This window comes from Ctenopharyngodon idella, chromosome 10 (genome assembly GCF_019924925.1).
Source record: "Ctenopharyngodon idella isolate HZGC_01 chromosome 10, HZGC01, whole genome shotgun sequence".
Taxonomy (NCBI): Eukaryota; Metazoa; Chordata; class Actinopteri; order Cypriniformes; family Xenocyprididae; genus Ctenopharyngodon; species Ctenopharyngodon idella.
The window spans coordinates 15,860,630-15,883,035 of NC_067229.1; the positions used below are offsets into that span (position 1 = coordinate 15,860,630).

General features: G+C 37.4%; 1 protein-coding gene across 1 annotated transcript in view; it reads left to right on the plus strand.

Annotated features, from left to right (window-relative positions):
• Positions 1-22,406, plus strand: part of zranb3 (zinc finger, RAN-binding domain containing 3) — a 68,312-nt gene that overhangs the window by 20,455 nt on the left and 25,451 nt on the right. Inside the window, exons 6-14 of the mRNA XM_051910507.1 lie at positions 616-847; positions 4,332-4,417; positions 7,126-7,297; positions 11,459-11,575; positions 15,059-15,178; positions 17,569-17,688; positions 20,780-20,959; positions 21,267-21,431; positions 21,820-22,228. Of these exons, the coding sequence (XP_051766467.1) occupies positions 616-847; positions 4,332-4,417; positions 7,126-7,297; positions 11,459-11,575; positions 15,059-15,178; positions 17,569-17,688; positions 20,780-20,959; positions 21,267-21,431; positions 21,820-22,228 (1,601 nt within the window). The remainder of the gene's footprint in view (positions 1-615; positions 848-4,331; positions 4,418-7,125; positions 7,298-11,458; positions 11,576-15,058; positions 15,179-17,568; positions 17,689-20,779; positions 20,960-21,266; positions 21,432-21,819; positions 22,229-22,406) is intronic.

A 22,406-nucleotide genomic window follows, 5' to 3' on the forward strand; every position in this document is an offset into this window, starting at 1 on the left:
TATAAAAGTGAATTTCACTTCGGAATTTCGCAAAACTTAACGCATTTCCAAGTACGTTTGGTATTTTTTAAAATAGTCTGAAATAAAGGAAGCTGTGAGGCTACAATGGATTCTAATTTTCCATTAAAATTTTTTTCATAAAAACTTTAAGCGTACACAAATCCTACAATTTTTTTTAAATTCAGTAAATAGTAAATAAAATGTTTAAATATTGCTTAGTAAATTACTCTTAGCTGAAAACTTTAGCTTTATTTTGTGATATTGTGTATAAAAGCGAGTAGTTAAGTGTTTACAGACAACAGACAATACTGTACATTCACAACACAATTTTCATAATGAAATTTTCAAAATGGAACTAGGTGGGACTTTTTTTAATCAGATTGGACTGTGAAAATTTAACCATTATGTTATTGGTTAATATTATTTTTTCCGCATCCGTCACCTTGGTTTCATCGGCAGAAACATTTTTTTTTAAGAGATGGAGAGCTGCCATTTAGTTTTTTAGCATTACATGCATTGATAACTCATACACAAGAAGACCAGGTACATTTATTAAGAAAGTCAATATAAATTTGTTGCACATTTGAATTAAGTTGTTTTATTTTTGATTTGCAGGAGTATCAGCACTAGCAAAGTGACAATACTGGGATACGGGCTGCTCACGACAGACGCACGCCCCCTGCTGGAGGCTCTGAACAAGCAACGTTTCGGCGTCGTCCTGGTGGATGAATCCCACTACCTGAAATCTCGCAATGCAGCTCGTAGTAAAATACTGGTGCCAGTCATTCAGAACGCCAAGCGTGCCATCCTTCTAACTGGCACCCCGGCGCTGGGCAGACCAGAGGAGGTACGGTTTCCACCAAATCTGTTTGTCATTTGCTTTGATTTATTAAGCCATTTGGTAATATGCGGCATGGTTTTGTTTGAGCTAAACCAGGAGGAGATCTTGTCATTAGCTGACATATTTCCCATCCTCCAGTCATTAGTCATGTCCCCCAAAATTGCAAGTACGATAATATCATAAACTAAAAGTTTCGATAAGTTTCCCCCCTGAATATTATTACTAAGTTATTAAAATCATTTATTTTACAATTGTACTACTACTCACTATAAAATGATCGGATTATTACATGAATTTCTTGTTCCTGTGCGACACATTAGTTTACGTTAGGAATAAACATGTATAGTCGTTCTCATTTCTTTTGTAAAGTGACAGCTTGGAATTTGTCACGCAGTTACTATCTCACTGTTCTAATGACCCACTCGCAGTGAAATTAAATTAATCAATCAAACAAGGGATCATTTTCAACGTTTATCCTTTTATATGACACAGCCCAGTAATTTGACATCAGTGACATCCCATTTCATGTGGTTTTGTCCACCTTGTTCTGTTTGCTTCGATATTACGCTGGCGTGGGTGTTTATTTAACCCAGTGACCTCTATTGAGGGGGAATATCAATGCCAAAGGGTGATGTGAGTAAAAATGAGGGGATTTTAAGTGATTTTAGAGCAACGGCTCTGAATGAGATGGAAGGAAGAGAGAGAGCGCTCTCTTTCTGAGGTCTCAAAAGCACAACGCTCATCTCTGCTGTTATTACTCTGTCCAGAGGTGTGCCAGCAATATTTGTAGTTTGCACAAACACCCTCATCCTCACACTGTCTCGCTCTGTTCCTGTCTCTCTCTCTCTGTTTCTCTCGCTCTCCTTTTTTCCTCCTTTTTCCCAATCCCCATCTCTTTTACATTGTCTGTCTCTTTGCTTTCATGTCCCAATCTTTATTCAGAACAGTTTTAGAACTACAAGAATCAGGCCACTGAATTGTAGTAGATTTTAATCAGGGTGGACACTATATTTAAAGTGTCATGAAACCCCCCCTGTTTTAGCACTGCTGGTTCACATTTCAGATTTGAAAAAGACTCAAGAAATGGGCCTGTAAAGATGTGGAAAAGTGGGAGTGTAGAGTGTGGGAAGAGGGTAGACAACCACCAATAAAACACAGACCTGCAACACACTCATTATTCAGACAAATGAATATTAATATATGAGTGGAGAAAAAAAAAACAGAGTTCGGGGCACCTTGATGTAGTTTTAAAAATATAACCCTATTACAACAAACTCACAAAAATCTTATCATTAGAAACCACTAACAACTATCATGAACAAATCAAATACTTTTTGTTTTTGAATTTAAGCCTTTATTCATATATAAACATTGATCAGCGAACATAAACAGAAGCTCAACCCGAACCTGCTTGAAGCGCAAGAACAAACCTCTTGCGGAAGCTCAAACGTGATGCGTAACACAGGAGAATGAACCTCATTGGTTCTTGCACGTCAAGCAAACATGCTTGAGCTTGTGTGTGATGTGTGTGTTGATGAATGTTTATATGTGAATAAAAACCTAAATTCTGTTTATCATATAAAGCGATCATGTCTCTTCAGAAAATTTGGACTAAACCACTCAATTCATATGGATTATTTTTGAGATCTCTTTATGAACTATTGGAAGCGTCAAAGTTTTAGTTGCGTAGCTGTCTATGGAGGGACAGAAATCCCTCAGATTTCATTAAAAATACCTTCATTTGTGTTTCGAAGATTAACGAAAGTCTTTTGATTTGGAATGACATGAGTGTGAGTAATTAATGACAGAATTTTATTTTTTGGGTGTACTAACCCTTTTAATAAAAAACATAAGGAGTGCTATTGTTGTTTTCATTGATGTGCAATTAATACATATCTGTTAACATCTCAAAAAATGTGTTTTAAGGTTTCATGACCCTTTAAATTGAACCAATCAAAAGTAATGGTACAATAATACGTCACATTGTTTTGTACTTGGATGCCAATCATTCAGCTATTGAAAAAATATGTTTTTCTATATATTTCAACAGAAAACATGGCCAATTAATTTCGATAGACTTTGGCCAGGGTCGATGTGATATTTAATTTGAGGCATACGAAAAATATAATTTAACAGTATGTCACGTTGTTGCATGCGTAAGTGTTGATTGTTGTTTGGGCAAAGTTAATTTCCCTGCATATAGTTTGCAAAACCATTCTTATGGGCAGAGCGGATTTGTGCAAAATGTTCTTAAAACCGTTCTTACAGGCAGAGTGAATTTCTTAACAAATCCTTCACAAAATTACTCTTACAAGAATGAATTTGTCCAAAATGTTCGCAAAACCAATTTTTACGAGTAATGTGATTTTGTGCAAAATGCTTGTAAAACCATTCTTATGGGCAGAGCAAATTTATTTGCAAATTGTTCGGGAAACCATTCTTAAGAACATGACAAATCTTTGTGCCAATCGTTCACAAAACCATTACGAACGTTACGAATTCTGTGTGCAAATCATTAAGAAGACATTCTTACAAACTGTTTTTTTTTTTGTGCAAATTGCTCTTAAACCATTATGTAAAAAAAAATAACTTGCAAATCATTTGTAAAACCATTCTTAAGAGTAAAACAAATCACTTTACGAACACATTAGAACATTACGAACAGACTGAATTTCTGTGTAAATAGTTAATAAAACCATTTTTTATGAAGTGTTTGATTCAGCTGGCAAAAAAGGTTTTCATTCTGCTTGTTTTATGAATGAAGCCCACTGAACAGACTGTAATTCCACTCCTAACAGCCTCGCTTTTATTCACGTTATATTATATATTGTGTTTACTCTGACTGTTTTTTTTTTTTTTTTTTTTTTTTTTTAAAGTTGTGCTACCAGTCACTGATGGCCAGTTAATTGACCAATACTTTATGCAGGAAATGCTTAAGGCTTCATTTTGAGGGATGTTACATTCTGTGTACTTTCCTTGTATATTGTAAGAGCTGCTATTTTTCTTCTTGAAAATGTTCACCGGACAAAAATGTAAAGACATCTCAAGATGACCCTTGTGTGTATATTATGGGAGTCTCAACCTCTATTGCTTCCCTAATTCCCCTGAAAAGTCTTGCTGGACTTCTTATGAAAGACAGTGTTTTCTTAATTCATCAAGATAATCGCTGTTTAGTTTATACTATATGAGCATAATGTGCACTGTGAGACTTTCTCTTAGAAGAAACACATTTGCATTTTATGAACTTAATACCTGATTTAATCAGCTTTAATCAGCAGAGTATTCGTTTGCACCAGCTATAAACAGAAATTTGCTGACCGATTTTCAATAAACTCATGATTGCAAAGGTCCAAGGTCAGAACTATGAAAGTGTCCCTCTTTTTAATGCTATTTGTTCCCATTTGGAAGTTGCTACTGTAAAGTTAGGTCTGTATATGACATTTATGATGTCACAATGTTTGATGTTTTGACATCTTGCTCTCTCTTTCAGCTCTTCATGCAAATCGAAGCTTTGTATCCACGGAGATTTGGAACCTGGAGCGACTACGCCAAAAAATACTGCAACGCACACTACAAGTAAAAACCTTTCTTTTTTAATTTACAATATAGCATTCAAATGACAAATTAATAAAAAGGAACAATGTCATGCAGTTTAAGTACTATCTAAACACTAAACATTCTTACATTTATTTAAAGGGGACCTGTACTGCCCCTTTTACAAGATGTAATATAAGTCAGGTGTCTCCAGAATGTGTCTGTGAAGTTTCAGCTCAAAATACCCCACAGATCATTTATTATAGCTTGTCAAATTTGCCCCTATTTGGGTGTGAGCAAAAACACGCCGTTTTTGTTTGTGCCCCTTTAAATGCAAATGAGCTGCTGCTCCCGGCCCCCTTTCCAGAAGAGGGCGGAGCTTTAACAGCTCGTGCTTCGGTTGCTCAAAAACAAAAATGCTGGAGAATCTTACACAGCCAAAATGACGATTGTCAGTAGCGGTGTTCAGCTTTACATTGTTCAGTCGGACACTGATGGAGAGACTCAGGAAGAAGTTACAACTTTTAGAATGCAACTGGATGTTTCTGAACGGTTAGTGGATAAATTTATGTAGTTGCTGTGGAGTTGATTCAACCCATCGACTAGCATGTGCCGTCATGTTAACCTCATGTCACCAAACCCGGAAGAAGCTTGTTGTAGTCCCTACCAGCCGTTTGTTTTAGTTCTTAAAAAGTGATTTCTGTGAAAGAAAATGAAGAGTTCAATTGAAAAAACCTCTAAAGGCTGATTTATACTTCTGCGTCGGACCTATGCCGGAGCCTCTGCACCATAGGCTATGAGTCGGTTTTTATTTATACTTTTGCGTCATTGCATCCTCTTCTCCACGCAAGTTTTTGGACCTGAGGGAGGGGTTCTAGCAGACCAGTCACAACGCTTGCAGTCCGTAGAATTGACACATTGTTCCATTTTTGGACAGGTGCACGTCAGGCTACGCCATAGACTACGTGTGCTACACACAGCCTATGACGTAGCTACGGCGTACACTCGACGCAGAAGTATAAATCAGCCTTAAGTCCATCTGACATGTTTACTTTTAAATGAGCATTTTTTTACCAGGCTCCTTTGTTTAGGTTCAGTAATTTCACTTTAATGGCAATGAAAAGGTTATTAGTCAGTTATTGAAATGCCTTATTTTCATAAATGTCACTTTAGTCAATTCATTGGTATTTAACAAATTTGACTGTCTTTTGCTGCAAAACCAGCCAAGTCCATGTGTGGAAGTCCACCTCTTTGGACAACAAGACACAGTAAAATGTCCGTTTTGCAGCAGCAAAAGGAACACTGTTGTGTTTACTTGCTACTTGCAAAATCCTGTCATTGCCACTGTAGTGTTGGACAAAACTTGATAATAACTTGCAGCTCAGCAATTGAATGCCAGCTCATACGCACACCGTCATTCATCTTGAAATCATATGATTTGATTTGCATCTTCCGATTGGTTCTCCTTTGGACTTAGAGGCTTTTGCTGACAAAGGGAAGTGGCATTTAGCGGTTTTTGCAAACGAACTGGTATTTCTGAATGGGCTGACACTGAGATTTAGCAGATTTGAAGAGAAAGTATTTAATGAATGTATACTATGTGCGGAGAGCATTTGTTCAATATCATTATGTCATTTTTTGATGAAGGTGGCGTTTAGCGGCTTTTGCATCTGAACTCTTCAAATATCTCCCTTTGCATTGAACTTTGAGCATCATAACTTTGCAGATGTTGTTTATGCTCAAGCAGCAACATTACACACTAACTAAAGTTAAAAAAGTGAAATCATAATCAAGGACACCTTTAATTAGAAGACATACAAATAGTTGTTTTGCGCTAAATCTACATGCCATTTTATTATTTATTTATTTATTTATTTATATCTCAGGCAACTTTTACTGATAATTTAATTAAATTGTTTTTTTTTTTTTTTTTTTTTTTAAGATTTAGTTGTTTATTTTTTTTTTTTAAGTTCTGCTGATTTAGTTCCACCCTATGATTTTTCCATATTGAATATTCCTGATATTTTATATTTATATTTATTTTATATTTATATTTATTTTTAAATTTATATATATATATATATATATATATATTAATTTTTATTTCTTTTATTATTAATGATATTTTTCACTGGTTTTATCACAGTGCATTCTGGGATTGTATATGTGTGACTAACTTAAAATTTGGTGAAGAAAATATATATACCTTTTTAAGTAGATTTTACATTGGTAACACATCTCTATGATACCATGAAATGTAGACGGCTGCCTAGGTTTTGGTGCAAATGTAGACGGCTGCCTAGGTTTTGGTGCAGAGCTAATTTGTTTATGTGTGTGTGTAGTAGCAACATTAATGTGAAGCCAAAATATGAGTTGTGTCATGAAGATGAGTGGTGTTCAGAACATCTGAGAGGAGTTTTGTTCCTCTGTTCTTCTTATCAAATCTACAGTGGAGAAATGAAACGACAGTGATTCACACAAGGGTCTCCGAGTACAAATTAATCTACTGAGGAAAAGGCTCTGCCACTCGAAAGCGTGCGCACAAGTTCCTGTCAATCATTCGTATATATGCAGCAGTAAATATAAAATATTCATAATTAAATCTCTCGCACACACGTACACACACACATATTTAGGACCGAAAAGGTCTCATTACAATGATAATACCTGAGAATTGTGGTGAAATGAGGTGGATAGACAGCAAAAGTGTGTTGTATGAATAAGTAAAATGCCTGTGTTTTCTTGCGCAGGTTTTTTGGGGCCAGACGGCAGTGGGACTGTCGCGGCGCTTCTCATTTGGACGAGTTACACCAACGTCTGAGTGAGATTATGATTCGCAGACTCAAGAATCAGGTGCTGACTCAACTACCACCCAAAATACGTCAGCGAATTCCCTTCGACCTTCCCAAAGATGCCGCCAAGGTATGCAAAACAAGTTTCCCACACTTCAGAATATAAAAACATGTTACCATAGTCAGTACTATGCTTTTTGAATATGTACCATGCTAATACACTTTTTTTTTTTTTTTTTTTTTTTTTACTTATTAATATTACTTTTATTTATTTACTTTTTTGACCAGACTGTTTTTACTGTAACATTATGGTAGTCTTTGAAGTCACTATCATGGTACATGAATTTCAGTGGCATGGTATTTATCAAAGTAACCAATATTACAGTTTTTCTAATATTATTAATACTAAATTAACATATTCAGTTGATAGCCCCAAAAATAACTTTTATACATACTATTTTTAGATTTTAGGTATTTTTACTTTAATTACTACTAAAAATGTTTGAAGGAAAACTTTAATAAAACAAAATAAAAAAGAAAAACTTTAAGGATTATTTGTATGTAATTTCTGTATAGTTTTATGTATGCAGTATTTTTTTTAGTAATTCAATTAAGACCTTAAATCTAAAAATAGTTTAATTTAAAAGGAAAGTTAAAGGAAGAACAAAAACAAAACATTAATGATTACAAAAACATTTTTACATAATTTATTAATTGATTTTTTAATATAATAATTTAACTTGAATAAAACAAAATAAAAATAAACAATAATGATTATTTTTTATATAATATCTGCATAGTTTTTTATGAATGCATTAATTTTACTAGTAATTCAAGTAATAATACCTTAAATCTAAAAATAGTTTGAAGAAAAATTTGCATAAAAAAATAAAAAATAAAATCAATAACAATTACAAAAAAAACCAAAATATTTTTAATTTATTAATCAAGTTTTTTTTATTTATACATGAATTTTATTAGTAATTAAATTAATAATTCCTTAAATCTAAAAATAGTTAGAAGGAAACATTTGAATAAAATGAAATAAAAAGAAAAACAATAATTACATTTAAAAATTAGCATCTCTGAATCATTTTTATGTAAATAAAAATGTATTGCTAGTAATAAATTAATACCTTAAATCTAAAAATAGTTCAAAAAACACTTGAATAAAATGAAAAAGGAAAAACAACAATGGTTACATTAAAAAAACAACAGGCGAAAGAACAAACAAATATAATTAGCAGTTTTCTCATGTTATAAATGGCATTGTTATCATCCTTTCCAAGTAGTTTTTTTCTGCTTTCTCTCTCTCTCCTTTACACTTTTTTCTATCACTTGTTCTGAACTAACAGAACAAAAGCAGTTAAATATAGTGATTTACCCCAGTATAACCGCCCCATGCCTGTTGCTAGGCAATAGTATCCGATTAACACAAATTATCATTTCATCTCACTTGTCTCTGATCACTCTCTTTTATTTCCACATCTTTTTTTCCTCCTTTGGCAGCCGAACGAGCTGCCAGCGTGTTATTCAAAGAGGAATGGACGTTAGTAATCATCACATTCTGTTCCGAGCCGTCGCGTTTAGCGAGGCTCGGCTTATAATTGCTGTGTCGTCTACAAAAAAAAAAAAAAAAAAGTCAGAGGTGCTTGTTCCTCCGTTATTTCATTTTCATGTGAACTTTCTGTGGACCAGGGCAGCAGTGTGTGAGAATCCTTCAGTCTGGCTGAAGATAAAGCCGTTTTTTCCCTCTATGTATCTTGCTGCCTCTCTTTTTCCTTGCGATTATTTCGTCTGTCTGTCTCTCTCACTGTCTCTCTCTCCAAGTAATGAGTGTGTGTGGGCAGGAGTGCTTGTACAGCAAGTTTTGAGTGTGTGTGTCAGATTTCAGAAACACAAAGAGCAGCTCACCTGCTGTAGGACCTCATAAATCATCTGCTGTCAGCACACACACACACAATCTAACTAGTTTACACACACTGATCCAGGGGACAGATGTTCAACTTCAGCTACCACCATAACCCAGATCTCACCCAGATCACTTTTAAAATTAACGACCTGTGTTTTAACGAACAGTTGGGCTGAGCAAACACACACCCTGTGACACGTTTGCTAGCTAAACTCCACAGCCGGATTTACACATTTATATTTACAAACACGCTAGCTGTTCATCTATGTATCTATCTATCTGTCTGTCCTTCTGTCTATCTATCTATATATATATCTACACAATATTGCCAAAAGTATTGGGACACCCCTCCAAATCATTGAATTCAGGTGTTCCAATCACTTCCATGGCTACAGGTGTATAAAATCAAGCACCTAGGCATGCAGACTGCTTCTACAAACATTTGTGAAAGAATTGGTCGCTCTCAGGAGCTCAGTGAATTCAAGCGTGGTACCGTGATAGGTTGCCACCGGTGCAATTAGTCCATTCGTGAAATTTCCTCACTACTAAATATTCCACGGTCAACTGTTAGTGGTATCATAACAAAGTAGAAGCAATTGGGAACAACAGAAACTCAGCCACGAAGTGGTAGGCCACCTAAAATCACAGAGCGGGGTCAGTGCATGCTGAGGCGCACAGTGCACAGAAGTCACCAACTTTCTGCAGAGTCAATAGCTACAGACCTCCAAACTTCGCGTGGCCTTCAGATTAGCTCAAGAACAGCGCGTAGAGAGCTTCATGGAATGGGTTTCCATGGCCGAGCAGCTGCATCCAAGCCTTACATCAAGTGCAATGCAAAGTGTAAAGGATGCAGTGGATGCAGTGGTGTAAAGCACGCAGCCACTAGACTCTATAGCAATGGAGACGTGTTCTCTGGAGTGACAAATCAGGCTTCTCTGTCTGGCAATCCAATGGAAGCGTCTGGGTTTGGCGGTTGCCAGGAGAACGGTACTTGCCTGACTGCATTGTGCCAATTGTAAAGTTTGGTGGAGGGGGATTATGGTGTGGGGTTTTTTTTCAGGGGTTGGGCTTGGCCCCTTAGTTCCAGTGGAAGGAACTCTTAATGCTTCAGCATACCAAGACATTTTGGACAATTTCATGCTCCCAACTTTGTTGGAACAGTTTGGGGATGGTTCCTTCCTGTTCCAACATGACTCTGCACCAGTGCACAAAGCAAGGTCCATAAAGACATGGATGAGTGAGTTTGGTGTGGAGGAACTTGATTGGCCTGCACAGAGTCCTGACCTCAACCCGATAGAACACCTTTGGGATGAATTAGAGCGGAGACTGCGAGCCAGGCTTTCTCGCCAACATCACTGCCTGACCTCACAAATGCGCTTCTAGAAGAATGGTCAAAAATTCCCATAAACACACTCCTAAACCTTGTGGAAAGCCTTCCCAGAAGAGTTGAAGCTGTAATAGCTACAAAGGGTGGGCCAACTCCATATTAAACCCTATGGATTAAGAATGGGATGTCATTAAAGTTCATGTGCACGTAAAGGCAGGCGTCCCAAAACTTTTGGCAATATAGTGTATCTATCTGTCTGTCTATCTGTCTATTCTTCTGGCTGACTATCTATCCTTCTGTCTGTCTATCCTTCTGTTTGTCTATCTATCCTTCTGTCTATCTGTCTGTCTGTCTGACTATCTATCCTTCTGTCTGTCTATCTATCTATCTATCTATCTATCCTTCTGTGTGTCTGTCTATCTATCTATATATCTATCTATCTATCTATCCTTCTGTCTGTCTGTTTACCTGTCTATTCTTCTGTCTGACTATCTATCCTATCTATTTACATTTCTCACCCCATTATTACTGCCACGCTATACAATGTGAAGCTTATAAAAGAGCTCTGGGGTGAATAATGGTTGTGTGTCTTTTACATGCTCTGTTTCCTTCATTCACTGCTTGACTTCCTGTCAGTCTGATGTCCAAACCCTGGCAGCACCTCTCGGGTACTGCAGGAGTGTTTGTGTGAAGGGAGACGGAGAGGATCTGCATTTGTTTTAGGGGCAGAGCAGGACTCAGTGTGTGTGCGCGCAGGAGATTTATAGCGCCGGTACGGTGTGTTTCCATCTTCCACTGCTGCTGTCACTGTAGCGCTATAATTGGGCAGGTCACATGACCCAAGGAGTCATTCTGCAACTTCAGGGAATTGTGTCTCCTTCCTCTCGCTCCCTCTACCCCTCACTTTCTCTCGTTCACACTTCATCTTTCTATATTTTCTGTTTTTCTTGCTGCTTTTTGCCAAACACAGGGAAAGTAGGACAGTTTACGATATCATTAATTGTGCTGCCCTTTATGGATTCACTCTCTTTCTCTCTCTCTCTTTCTCACAGGAAGCGAGTGCTAGTTTTGAGCAGTGGGAGAAACTGATGAGCTCTGAGAGTGAGAATCAGTTTGTGGAGGTGATGAGTCTCATCACACACATGTATAAGCAGACTGCCGTTGCCAAGGTAAAGCATGTGTGTAAAATCCTCAAGATGTTTATTTCTCATTTCACGTCGCCCTAATTGTCGAAAATGGTTGTAGATTTTGATGCTGTAGGAATTCTGTGTATTTGTTTGCATCTTTACAGGGTTGTATAAGAGTTTTTTGTTCCTTTGGGCTTCAAAACACTCCTTTAAGTGTGGGATAGATTTAGAACCAGAAAGGTTTTTATAACAATTAAGCAGATTTCTTCCCAATTCTCATTACTATGGCTTGGGCCCTCCTTAAATGTAAGATTATGAAATTCATCATCCATCAGGCGAAAATCATAAGTCTAATCACTTAAAAAGTAATATCATGCCTTTCTTTAACAAACCTTCTTTTGAAACAAAACATATCTTTTGTACTATATCTACCTCAGATCTGTTATTTACAGTTTCTGTGTAAATGGAAAAGGATGTCAGCCCTCATTTCAGCTTCAGCTCTTTTTCTGAATGCCATCAGAATAACGGCCATCTGCAGTGAGTTTCCCTCTCTCTCGTTCCCTCTCTAACGATGAGGGACAGCGTGATATCGCCGCTAACGACCACCATGGCAACCAGCCCTTCTGTTCTCCACATCAAACACCGCGGCATTGCCATGGGAACGAGCTCCAGGGGGGCCGGTCCAGCGCTGAGCCGACCTTAATGCTGACCTTTTTGATTGCCCGACATCTTTTCCTGCAGATCTCGCTGTTTCAGAGACTTAACAAGGTGTTTTTATGAGCTCCAGGCGAGACCTGCCGTAACTTTTTGTGATTTTTGCATCACTCGGGCGAACTTTAACGTCACAGTTCGGACAATAAAGTGACTTCGCACAGTTTTGTCATGAAAAAGAAGACTCTACCAACACGTTTGCAATCCACCAGGAGTTTTGGACGTTCTTTCTTCTCAAACTACAACCACTTTATATCGTCCTCCTGAGCACAGCGTGTGTCTTGAATGAAGCTTTCCACTGTGTGTGTGCATCAAACCAGCCCATGTGTGAAAGCAGTGTGCGTCCCCGACGTGCCACCGTGAGTGTGTGTGTGTGTGTGTGTGTGTTTTTTTTTTTTTTTTTTTTTTAATTTGTCAAACCAGTGTGTTCTGGTCTCTGCTGCTCTTGTCCTCCTCACTCTTTCATTTATTGTTTGCCGCTGAGATGATATCCTTTCGCTCTCTCAGGGCAGAAATGTGCGGTGTCAGGAATGGTGTCACTTTTTGAAATCGCTGTTTATGCCAAGTGAAAATGAGTGAATCGGAGCCACCGCACACACACGTACACTTGAAGCTGTAAAAAAAAAAAGCCTTTGCGCTCCTTCACAGACAGTTTTGGGTGCCAATTAGGCGATATTAAAAAGGCAAAACTCTTCAGTAATGAGAAACCGGAGCGCAGCTTTGAAACTCAGGAAAAGAGGACTGGCTTCCGGCAAATGACTCGATACACTGTTCATTTAACAAATACGCTAGTCATAACGGGCATTAGCCGTCGAGTTTATCTCAAAGTTAGGGATTTTGAGGGGTTTCATGTTTTTTTTGGAGAGGGAAAAGCAGGTAAAGGAGGATAAAAGGAGATTTGAGATTAAACTGGCAAAACAGCACCCCTTTAAATGTGGTAAAATAACAGTAACACACATAGCATATTGCAGTTATGAAACGTGGCAACTGCAATATTGTAAAAAAAAACACGTCTTATAAATAATTACATTAAAGGGATAGTTCACCCAAAAATGAAAAATCTGTCATCATTTACACACCCTCAGGTTGTTCCAAACCTGTATACATTTTTTTTGTTCTGTTGAACACAAAGGAAGATATTTTAAAGAATGTGGGAACCTGAACAGTTCTGGGGCACCACTGACTTCCATAGTATTTTTTTTTTTTTTTTCCTACTATGGAAGTCAATGGTGCCCCAAAGCAGCCTGCTTACAGACATTCTTCAAAATATCTTCCTTTGTGTTCAGCAGAACAAAAATTTTTACAGGTTTAGAACAACTGAGTCAATGATGACAGAACTATCCCTTTAATGACTAGGATTTTTACAGAAGCTCCTAGGAAGATTGCCAGGGCATTGCTATGCAGTTGCTAGGGTGTGCTGGATTTCATATACACACAAATGTATAATGGAACATGCTGTCCTTTTGACTTTAATTCTTTAACTTTCTATTTATCAAAGAATAAAATGTATCAGGGTTTTCACAAAAATATTAAACAGCACAACTGTTTTCAGAATTGATAATAAAAGTAAATGTTTCTTGAGCATCAAATCATCATATTAGAATGATTCCTGAAGGATCAGTTGGCGCTGAAGACTGGAGTAATGATGCTGAAAATTCACAGGGAAATCACAGGAATAAATTACCTTCAAAATACACTGTCTGGCCAAAAAAAAAAGTCGCTGTTTGGATTTTAATAGGCAAATACTTAAGAATCTATGAATGGATCATTATTACAGTGATTTTTTATGTTTCTAGCATGTTATATGTTTGGCAACGGTTCTTTTAACCCTAAAAGATTGAGTGTGTAGCTTTTAATTTCTTAAACAACCATGTATTAAGATGTATCATGGCCATATTCCAGGATGACAATGTCAAGATTCATCAGGCTCAAATTGTGAAAGAATTGTTGGGAGGGAGCATGAAGAATCATTTTCACACATGAATTGGCACTGACCTTAACCTCAGTGTAAGTTTTTGGGATGTGCTGGAGGCTGATGCACCTCTCGATGGAAATAAATGTTGTGATGTTTTTCCATCAAGAGGTGCATCAGTTTTTGGTCAAGATCTTGTATTGACAATGCAAGAGGTGAGCACTCTGTAAAGTCTCCTCCAGCACATCCCAAAGACTTTCAGTGAAATTAAGGTCTGGACACAGAGGTGCCAATTCATGTATGAAAATGATTCTTCATGCTCTCTGAACCATTCTTTCACAATTTTAACCCTGATGAATCTTGACATTGTCATCCTGGAATATGGCCATGATGTGTCTTCCTGTATGGTTGTTTAAGAAATGAAAAGCTACACACTCCATTTTTAAGGGTTAAAAGAACCGTTGCCAAACATATAACATGCTAGAAACATAATAATCACTGCAATAATGATCCATTCATAGATTCTTAAGTGTTTGCCTGTTAAAATCCAGACAGCGATTTTTTTTTTTTTTTTTTTTTTTTTTTGGCCGGGCAGTATATGTTATAATAGAAAACTGTTATATTTTGGTTATAAATGGTCAATATTATATTATAATATTATGATACAATATTACTGTTTTTACTACTAGTTTTGGTCAAATAAATGCAGCTTTGGTGAGCAGAATCTTAAATGTAAAAAAAATCATACCGACCCCAAACATTTGAACGGTATTGTATATCAATTATCCATTTTATAATTTATTTTGTGTCATATTAGTTGGAATTCCTAAACGGCATTACCTGGCTGGATCACAATGTGTTTTTATATCCTTATTTTTTTCTTTTTTTTTCGTCTCTCTCAGGCCGGAGCGGTGAAGGACTATATAAAGATGATGTTGGAGACCGAACAGCTGAAGTTTCTGGTCTTTGCTCATCATCTCAGCATGCTGCAGGCGTGTACCGAGGCTGTCATCGAGGCCAAGGTAGGTGTGTGTGTGTGTGTGTGTGTGTGTGTGTGTGTGTGTGTGTGTGTGCGCTGAGAATCTAGTGAAAGCAAAAGTATGTCAGCACCTCAACACTGTTCATTAAATCAGCAGCAGCAAAGCCTGTCACACTGCCTTCCCAACACACACACACTGACCCATTCAGAGAGAGAAAGAGAGGTGTGTGTTTGTGTGTGTGTGTGAGCTGAATGAGAGATAAGGCCGAAAAAAGTGTTTGTGTGAAAGAAAAAAAACAGAATGAAAGGGCTTGACAGGACTAAAGGAGGTGAAGGAGAGTGTGTTGATTCCCTGGGTAGAGTTTATTCTTTGCTTTAACACATTCCCTCAGTAGGGCACTGGTTCATTCTTACGGCAAAAGAATGGGTCAGAGTCTTGCTGTCAATCAGGTGAGTGTGTGTATTTCAACTACTACTTTAAAGTTTCAAAAAATGTCATGCAAAAATGTCAATTCTGTCATCATTTACTTGCCCCTGTTGTTTAAAACTAAGTGACTTTCTTTATTCTGATGAACAAAATTATAGACATTTTGAATATTGTGCCATTGTAAGGATTTGGAAAGATTCATAAGAGTATAATAAAAATCGTCCATTCGGCTCGTGCACTATATTTCCAGTCTTATGAAATCATCTTGAGTTCTTGGAGTAACGATGTCTGATTTATGAATGAAACATTCTTTTGCACTGGATCTTTAAGTCAGTGAGTCGAATTTGAGAACCTAAGTCAGATTTTTAAATGAATCATTCAGACTGATTTTGTGAACTGGATCAAACGATTCAATATTTTTTTCTTGTGTTAAAAAGTGAGTTGAGTTCGAGAACCAGATCAGTCCAGTTGGAAATGAATCATTCAGACTTGTTTTGTGAACTGATCATTCAGACTTGTTTTGTGAACTGGATCAAGTGATTCAGTAATATTTCCTTCATTAAAATTTAGTTGAGTTCGAGAACCTGATTAGTCTGATTTGTAAAATTGTAAATTATTTAGAGTGTTTTTTTTTTTTTTAACTAGATCAAATGATTTAGGATCTTTTTTTCTTTTCTTTTTTTTTCATAAAAAATGTGGACTAATTTAAAAGTATATAAATTTATAAAAAATTAAAAATCTAGAACTTTCAAGGATAAAAGTGACTTCAAGGCCTGGAAAATCATGGAAATTAATTAAATTTATAAGATTATGAAAACAGCATGAATATAAAAACTATGGTTTATTTAAATTTTTATAGTTTTGCTCCATTCAAAAGTATTTCTTTGGCTTAGATCTTTAGATTGAATCAGTTGGTCCAGAACTGAATGATTCATTTACAAATCAGGCTGATCAAGTCCTCAAATTCAACTCACTGACTCAGTGATCCAGGTCTGACAAATCCATCATAAACTTTGGTATGACTCAGACTTGGGTGCACTTCTAATTCGTATCAGCCCAAAAGTTGCATTGCATCACTTGACAAATCCATTTTTGTTGCCTAACAGACATTTCATCAGAGCTGTCGATTCATCTTTTACCACAATCCGTTCTTTTTTTGTCCCTGTTCACACAGCAGCACGCTAAAAACACTTTGCACCCTAAAGAGCACGGCTGGTTGCCGACACGGTGTCTTCACAGATGTCTCACTGTTTTAATGAGAGCTTGTTTTGTCAATTTCCTCTTCTTTTTGGCCCCCAGCCCCCTATCTTTTCCTCCATCTCTCTCACTTTCTTGTTTCGCTGCTCTCTGGCCAGACGTTTGATCCCAGACACTGTGAAGATTTTCTTCCTTTTTTATCCATCCTGCCGTTAATTGGTGCTTATGAATCTCATAAGGAAGAGGGGGCCTCGCACCAGCAGGTGTGATCGCATGCAAACGGGGCAGCGTATGCGCTCCCTACATTCTCACACCTGTCATGCTCCTTGCACCCCGAGCGAGAGATGGGAAGAAACGTTAGGCAGGAAGCTAAAATTAACACGGGTGAGAAAAGTTCTGAAGTTCTGCCAGGCAGAGAGAGAGAAAGGTGTTGTACACTGCTTCACCTGTGTTTTACAGCTGTCAGATGATGGTAGGAAGAGGATAATGCCCAAAATGTACTTGAAAAGCACTAAAAAGTTGACAACTCTGGATGTCACTTTGCAGCAAGTTTTGACTTGAGTGCGCTAATGCTCTCTGAACAACCACAGATCTGCAAAACTCAGTCTATATGGCATTGATCGATAGTTATGAAGGGTTTTGATACTCCTTACAATGCTTTGAGTTGGAAGGCATTTTGATTTATACTGTAGGTGCTCTTAATAATTTTTTCTTCACTTCATTTTCTTCTTCTTCAAAAAAAAGAAGAATAAAAAATGTTTCAAATCAAAATTTACATTGGACTGTCTCTTTTCCACGTTCTTTTCTAGGCTAGTTATATCCGCATCGATGGCAGCGTTCCATCTGCAGAGAGGATCCAACTGGTGCATCGTTTTCAAAACGATCCAGACACGCGTGTGGCCATACTAAGTATACAGGCAGCTGGACAGGTACTGAGTACTCAACCATATAAACAATGTTGTAACACCTCAGCTTCATGAACATTGTACTGCTCTTTGTAAATCTTCACACAACCTTGCAATACCCCAGTTTTGTAAACAACAGACTTTTCTTCTTTATCTTCATGCAAGCTCATAACACCTCAGTCTCGTAATCATTGTAAGTCTGTTTGAAATACTTGACATAACCTTGTAAAATCTCCACCTCGTAAACATTGTAAAATTCTTCTATACAGCATGTCATTAAACCTTGTAACACTCAACCTTGTAATCATTATAAGTACGTTGGACATGCAACATTGTAACATTCCTTAATAGTAGTACATATCAACCACATAACAATCAACCTTGTAATCATTTTAACATTCCTCTATACAGTACATCACACAACCACATAACACTCAAACTTGTAAACATTGTTTTGTTATTCTTTAGACTTTACACAACCTTGTCAACCTAGTCTTTTATTATTTACACTTCACACAACCTTATAACACCTCAACATCCGACAAATTGTAATGCCCCCATTATACGTCTCACAGTCTTGTAACATTCAACATTGTATACATTGTACTGTTCTTTTTTATATGGCTACCCTCACCTAAAGATTTTTCTAGTCGACTAGTAGTCATTCATTTAAGCGATTTAGTAGGCTAATTGTGCATTTATATAAACCATGTAAATCATAATAATGAGCCCGTAATCGCCTATATATAATACATAGCCTAATCAACGCTCAAACGCACTTAAAGCTTAAACGTAATGATTATGAATGTGGCGTGAAAAAACAGAAGGAGACATTTTAATTATTTATTGATAAACAGGTGTTTTGTGTGTTTTCGGCTGCAGAGATGAAGTGACTTGTTATCTTTGCAGTAGTGGGCGCACCTATATAGGTTTCATACGGACATAATCTGAGGGTATCTGTTTTAGATTTGAATTGGTTAATTTAAAAGTAGACATATCAAGCTTTCCATAGATATATTTCTCATGTCTGTAAGGCAAGTATATGCTGAGTTTCGGTTCATTTTTGTGACTCAAGTTCACTTGAGACCGAGACGGCAGAAAACGCATCCTGTTTGTTTTGATTATTTTACAAAAGCACGTTTTGTTGTTATTGTGAATTTACAGAAATAAAAGCAAACCATTTACAGTTTCGAATGTTGAATTATTCTTATCTGTATGACCAAAAATGACAGAGCATTTTAAGTTAAATGCACGTGATCACAGATTATTGCACCGGTGCCTCCATGTCATGCAGTAAGCGCGCTTTCCACACAAACACTTATATGCGCCAAGCACATTTATCTAGGTTAACGATAGAGTGAGCGGACTTGTAAAGTTGCTACTACTCACATATTTCTAGTGATAAGCCATAGTTGAGGTTGATGTATGATGAATAACAGGCAAGTGTTTGGATTTCCTGCCGTTAACGATCTGTTCACAGCGTGATTTCGCCACTTCCTATGGAGGTTTTTTTTTCTGCAACTAACCGACTAATACCAATTTTGGACGGCTAAAGGTGTTGATACACAGGGCAACTTTTTGAGTAATGTTGCCTGGCAATGTTGCAGAGCAATGTTGCTTGGGCACTTTCCCATTGAGAATGGGCAATAAATTTCTATCTAAAGTATCCAGATAGAAATTTGTTGCTCATTCTCAATGGGAAAGTGCCCAAGCAACATTGCTCGGCAACACTGCCCGGCAACATTTCTCAAAAAGCTACCCTGTATATCATCACCTTAAGCCTCTTTTCATTGACTAACGGTTAGTCGACTATTAGGGGGCAGCCCTACTTCTTTATAATCAATGCAAACTTGTAATAGTAACTTTAAGAGCATAAACATTGTAATATTCCTGTTTGTACATCACAGCCTCGGACAAATTGTAATGCACCCCTTTTATACGTCACACAGTCTTGTAACATTTACAGGGTTCCTACGCAGTTTGGAAAAGTATGGAATTTGATTTGAGTCATTTCCAGGTCTGGAATAGTATGGAAAGAAGAAAACGGAGTATGAAAAAATATTTGTGTTTCCAGACTATTTGCCTTATTCAGTTTTCTGAAATATAAAATTAAGAATTTCAAAAAAATAAATTTATCATACAACCATGGCAAAAGTTTAGTGATCGTTTAGTGATTGTTGACCACAACTGAATGAATTCAAGGCGCACATTTTCATTACGCAAAATTGTTTGAACTTCACTAAACGAATGTGCATGTGCCACTCAAACCAGCAACAGATAAAGGAGCAAATGATCATTTAATTCAGATTGTACTTTGCTGTTTGATGATCGTGCAACAACAAACTACGATTACAGTAGTAAACCGATGTCTCAGAGGTGAATATATGCAGCAGAGATGTGATTTTTCTTTTTCTTCTTTTTTTTTTCTCCGTATTTATATGGATTTCCATATTTTTTGACCTGAAAAGTGTGACCCATGTGAATTGAAACCGCGAAAAGACCTCAAACAAGTACTAAATAAACTACAAAATGTTACATTTTCTTAAATTTACTTCTTGCATGAGTTGCTTCTGACAGGGCTGCATGAGTTCACTGCGCCATCTGTAGGACGCCATGTTAGCCAGGGTTCAAAGCACAAAATCCAAATAAAAATAGTAAATTAGTAGTAACGACTAACTCGTTGCGGCCAGTAAGCCTGATGAAGGCTCATTGGCTGCAACGCGTCAGTGTGCAGTTACTTGTTACCTGTTTTTAAATGCCTAAGCCATGATTGAATAAAGGCTTTTTATATTTTTCTTAAAAATTCTCGAGTGCCTTGGCTTGATATGTTTTTTTTTTATCGTAAACACTGTACTTCACACAGCCTCAATACACCATAACTTTGTAAACAGTGAACTGTTCATTTATACTTCACACTAATGTTCACGCAACTTCGTAAAACCTCAACCTTAAAAACGTCTGTAATGTTTCACACAATCTCATAACCATTGCACTGTTCTTCATTCTTCACGCAACCTCGTAACACTCTCAAGCATGTCAACCTTAATAACTTCATATTTTTGGATGACATGCAGATATTGCTGTAATACTGTATCATGTGTCCACTTGCTCTCAGGGTTTGACATTTACAGCAGCATCTCACGTGGTCTTTGCCGAACTCTACTGGAACCCAGGACACATCAAACAAGCAGAGGACAGAGCACATCGCATAGGGCAGACCACGACCGTACACATCCACTACCTCATCGCCAAAGGAACCTTTGACACCGTCATGTGGGCCATGCTCAACAGAAAGGTACAGTAGATCAACTGTCTCTAAGCTTCAGATAAGGAAAAATGTTTCCTTCAGTATTCATAGACACACTCAAAAAGTTTCACAGTAATTTTGTGAACATTTTTATAGATTACTTTAAATTTACACATTTCAATTGGTGGGAACTTAGTTTCCAGACTTGCCAAACTACTCTTAAAATAATCAAAATATATTGTCTTGGGACTAAATAAAGAGACAACACAATAACTACTGTAAGGTTTGTAAAATAAGGGCTTGTTTGGAAAATTTGCTTTCATTTGCTGAGATTCTTACAAATGATATTGGACAGGAAACAGTTACGGGCAGCGCTCTGAATGGAAAGAAAGAGTATTTGAACGCTGAGGTGGGAGACCAAGAGAAATGGGACTTTCTGAACTTTGCTCAGGCATGGACGCCAAGCGAGACCATGAAGGGTGACTCTGAGGATGACAAAGATGGAATTTTCTTTTCTCACGTACGTAAAATTTTCATGGCCACAAATTAAACGTAAAACGTGACTAAAATGTGTTGTCACATTTGCACAGCAAAAATGAATATGCTATATGCAAAAGTTCAAATATATTCATGAAAATTCACAAATGACACTAAAACAATGTGCTGCAAAATTCATTGTTTCCATTATCGCTATCTTTTTTGATTGAATCGACATTGTTAGTGACAGAACTGGTACTTTTGACACCCCTAAACATGACTAGGCTTCCCATCTTCCAATCGTGGAAACCTGAACCTCTTTTCTTTCAGAACTGTCTGTGGTTTCATCACTTTGCTGTCATTAGATGAAGTTTCACTTTTGTGTGTCACAAAAAGCGTTCTTTTTGTACTTTTCTTCCTATCTACCACAGTTTGAAAGGGACAAGCAGCACGACATCCGATCATTCTTTTCCCCCTCTGTGAACAAAGAAAAGAAGAGGAAACGATCTGGGGATTCACCCTCCGAAGGATCTCCTCTCCCCCAATTATCAAAGGAGGAGGAGCCTGTTCAGACACTGGAGATCCAGAGTTCTGATTTGCAGGCTGACCAGGCAGAGGATTTTTCCCCGCAGGTGAAGCGCTTTAGGCAGGTTAGCCCCTTGTCACGACGCGGGGGTAAGAAGAGCTCCCTGTCGCCCTTGTGCACCCCCCTCAGACTCTCGGCGGGACTGCAGGCTCCACGCCACAATCAGAAGTGGAACTGTTCAGCATGTACGTTCTCCAACAGCGGACTGCTGCTACGCTGTGAGATGTGTGAAAGTCCACGAAATGTGCAGAAAGGTGATATTATCTACACACAAATCATGTCCATATGTGTTTACATTAGTCAGTTTTATTTTACATGGACCATCAACATATCAAAGCAGCATCCTGTATTTGAGCAAACTTATGTGCTTAACTCATTCCCCACCGTTCATGATACAGACATGGATAATGTCTCAAATCTTGTGGCTTGTTG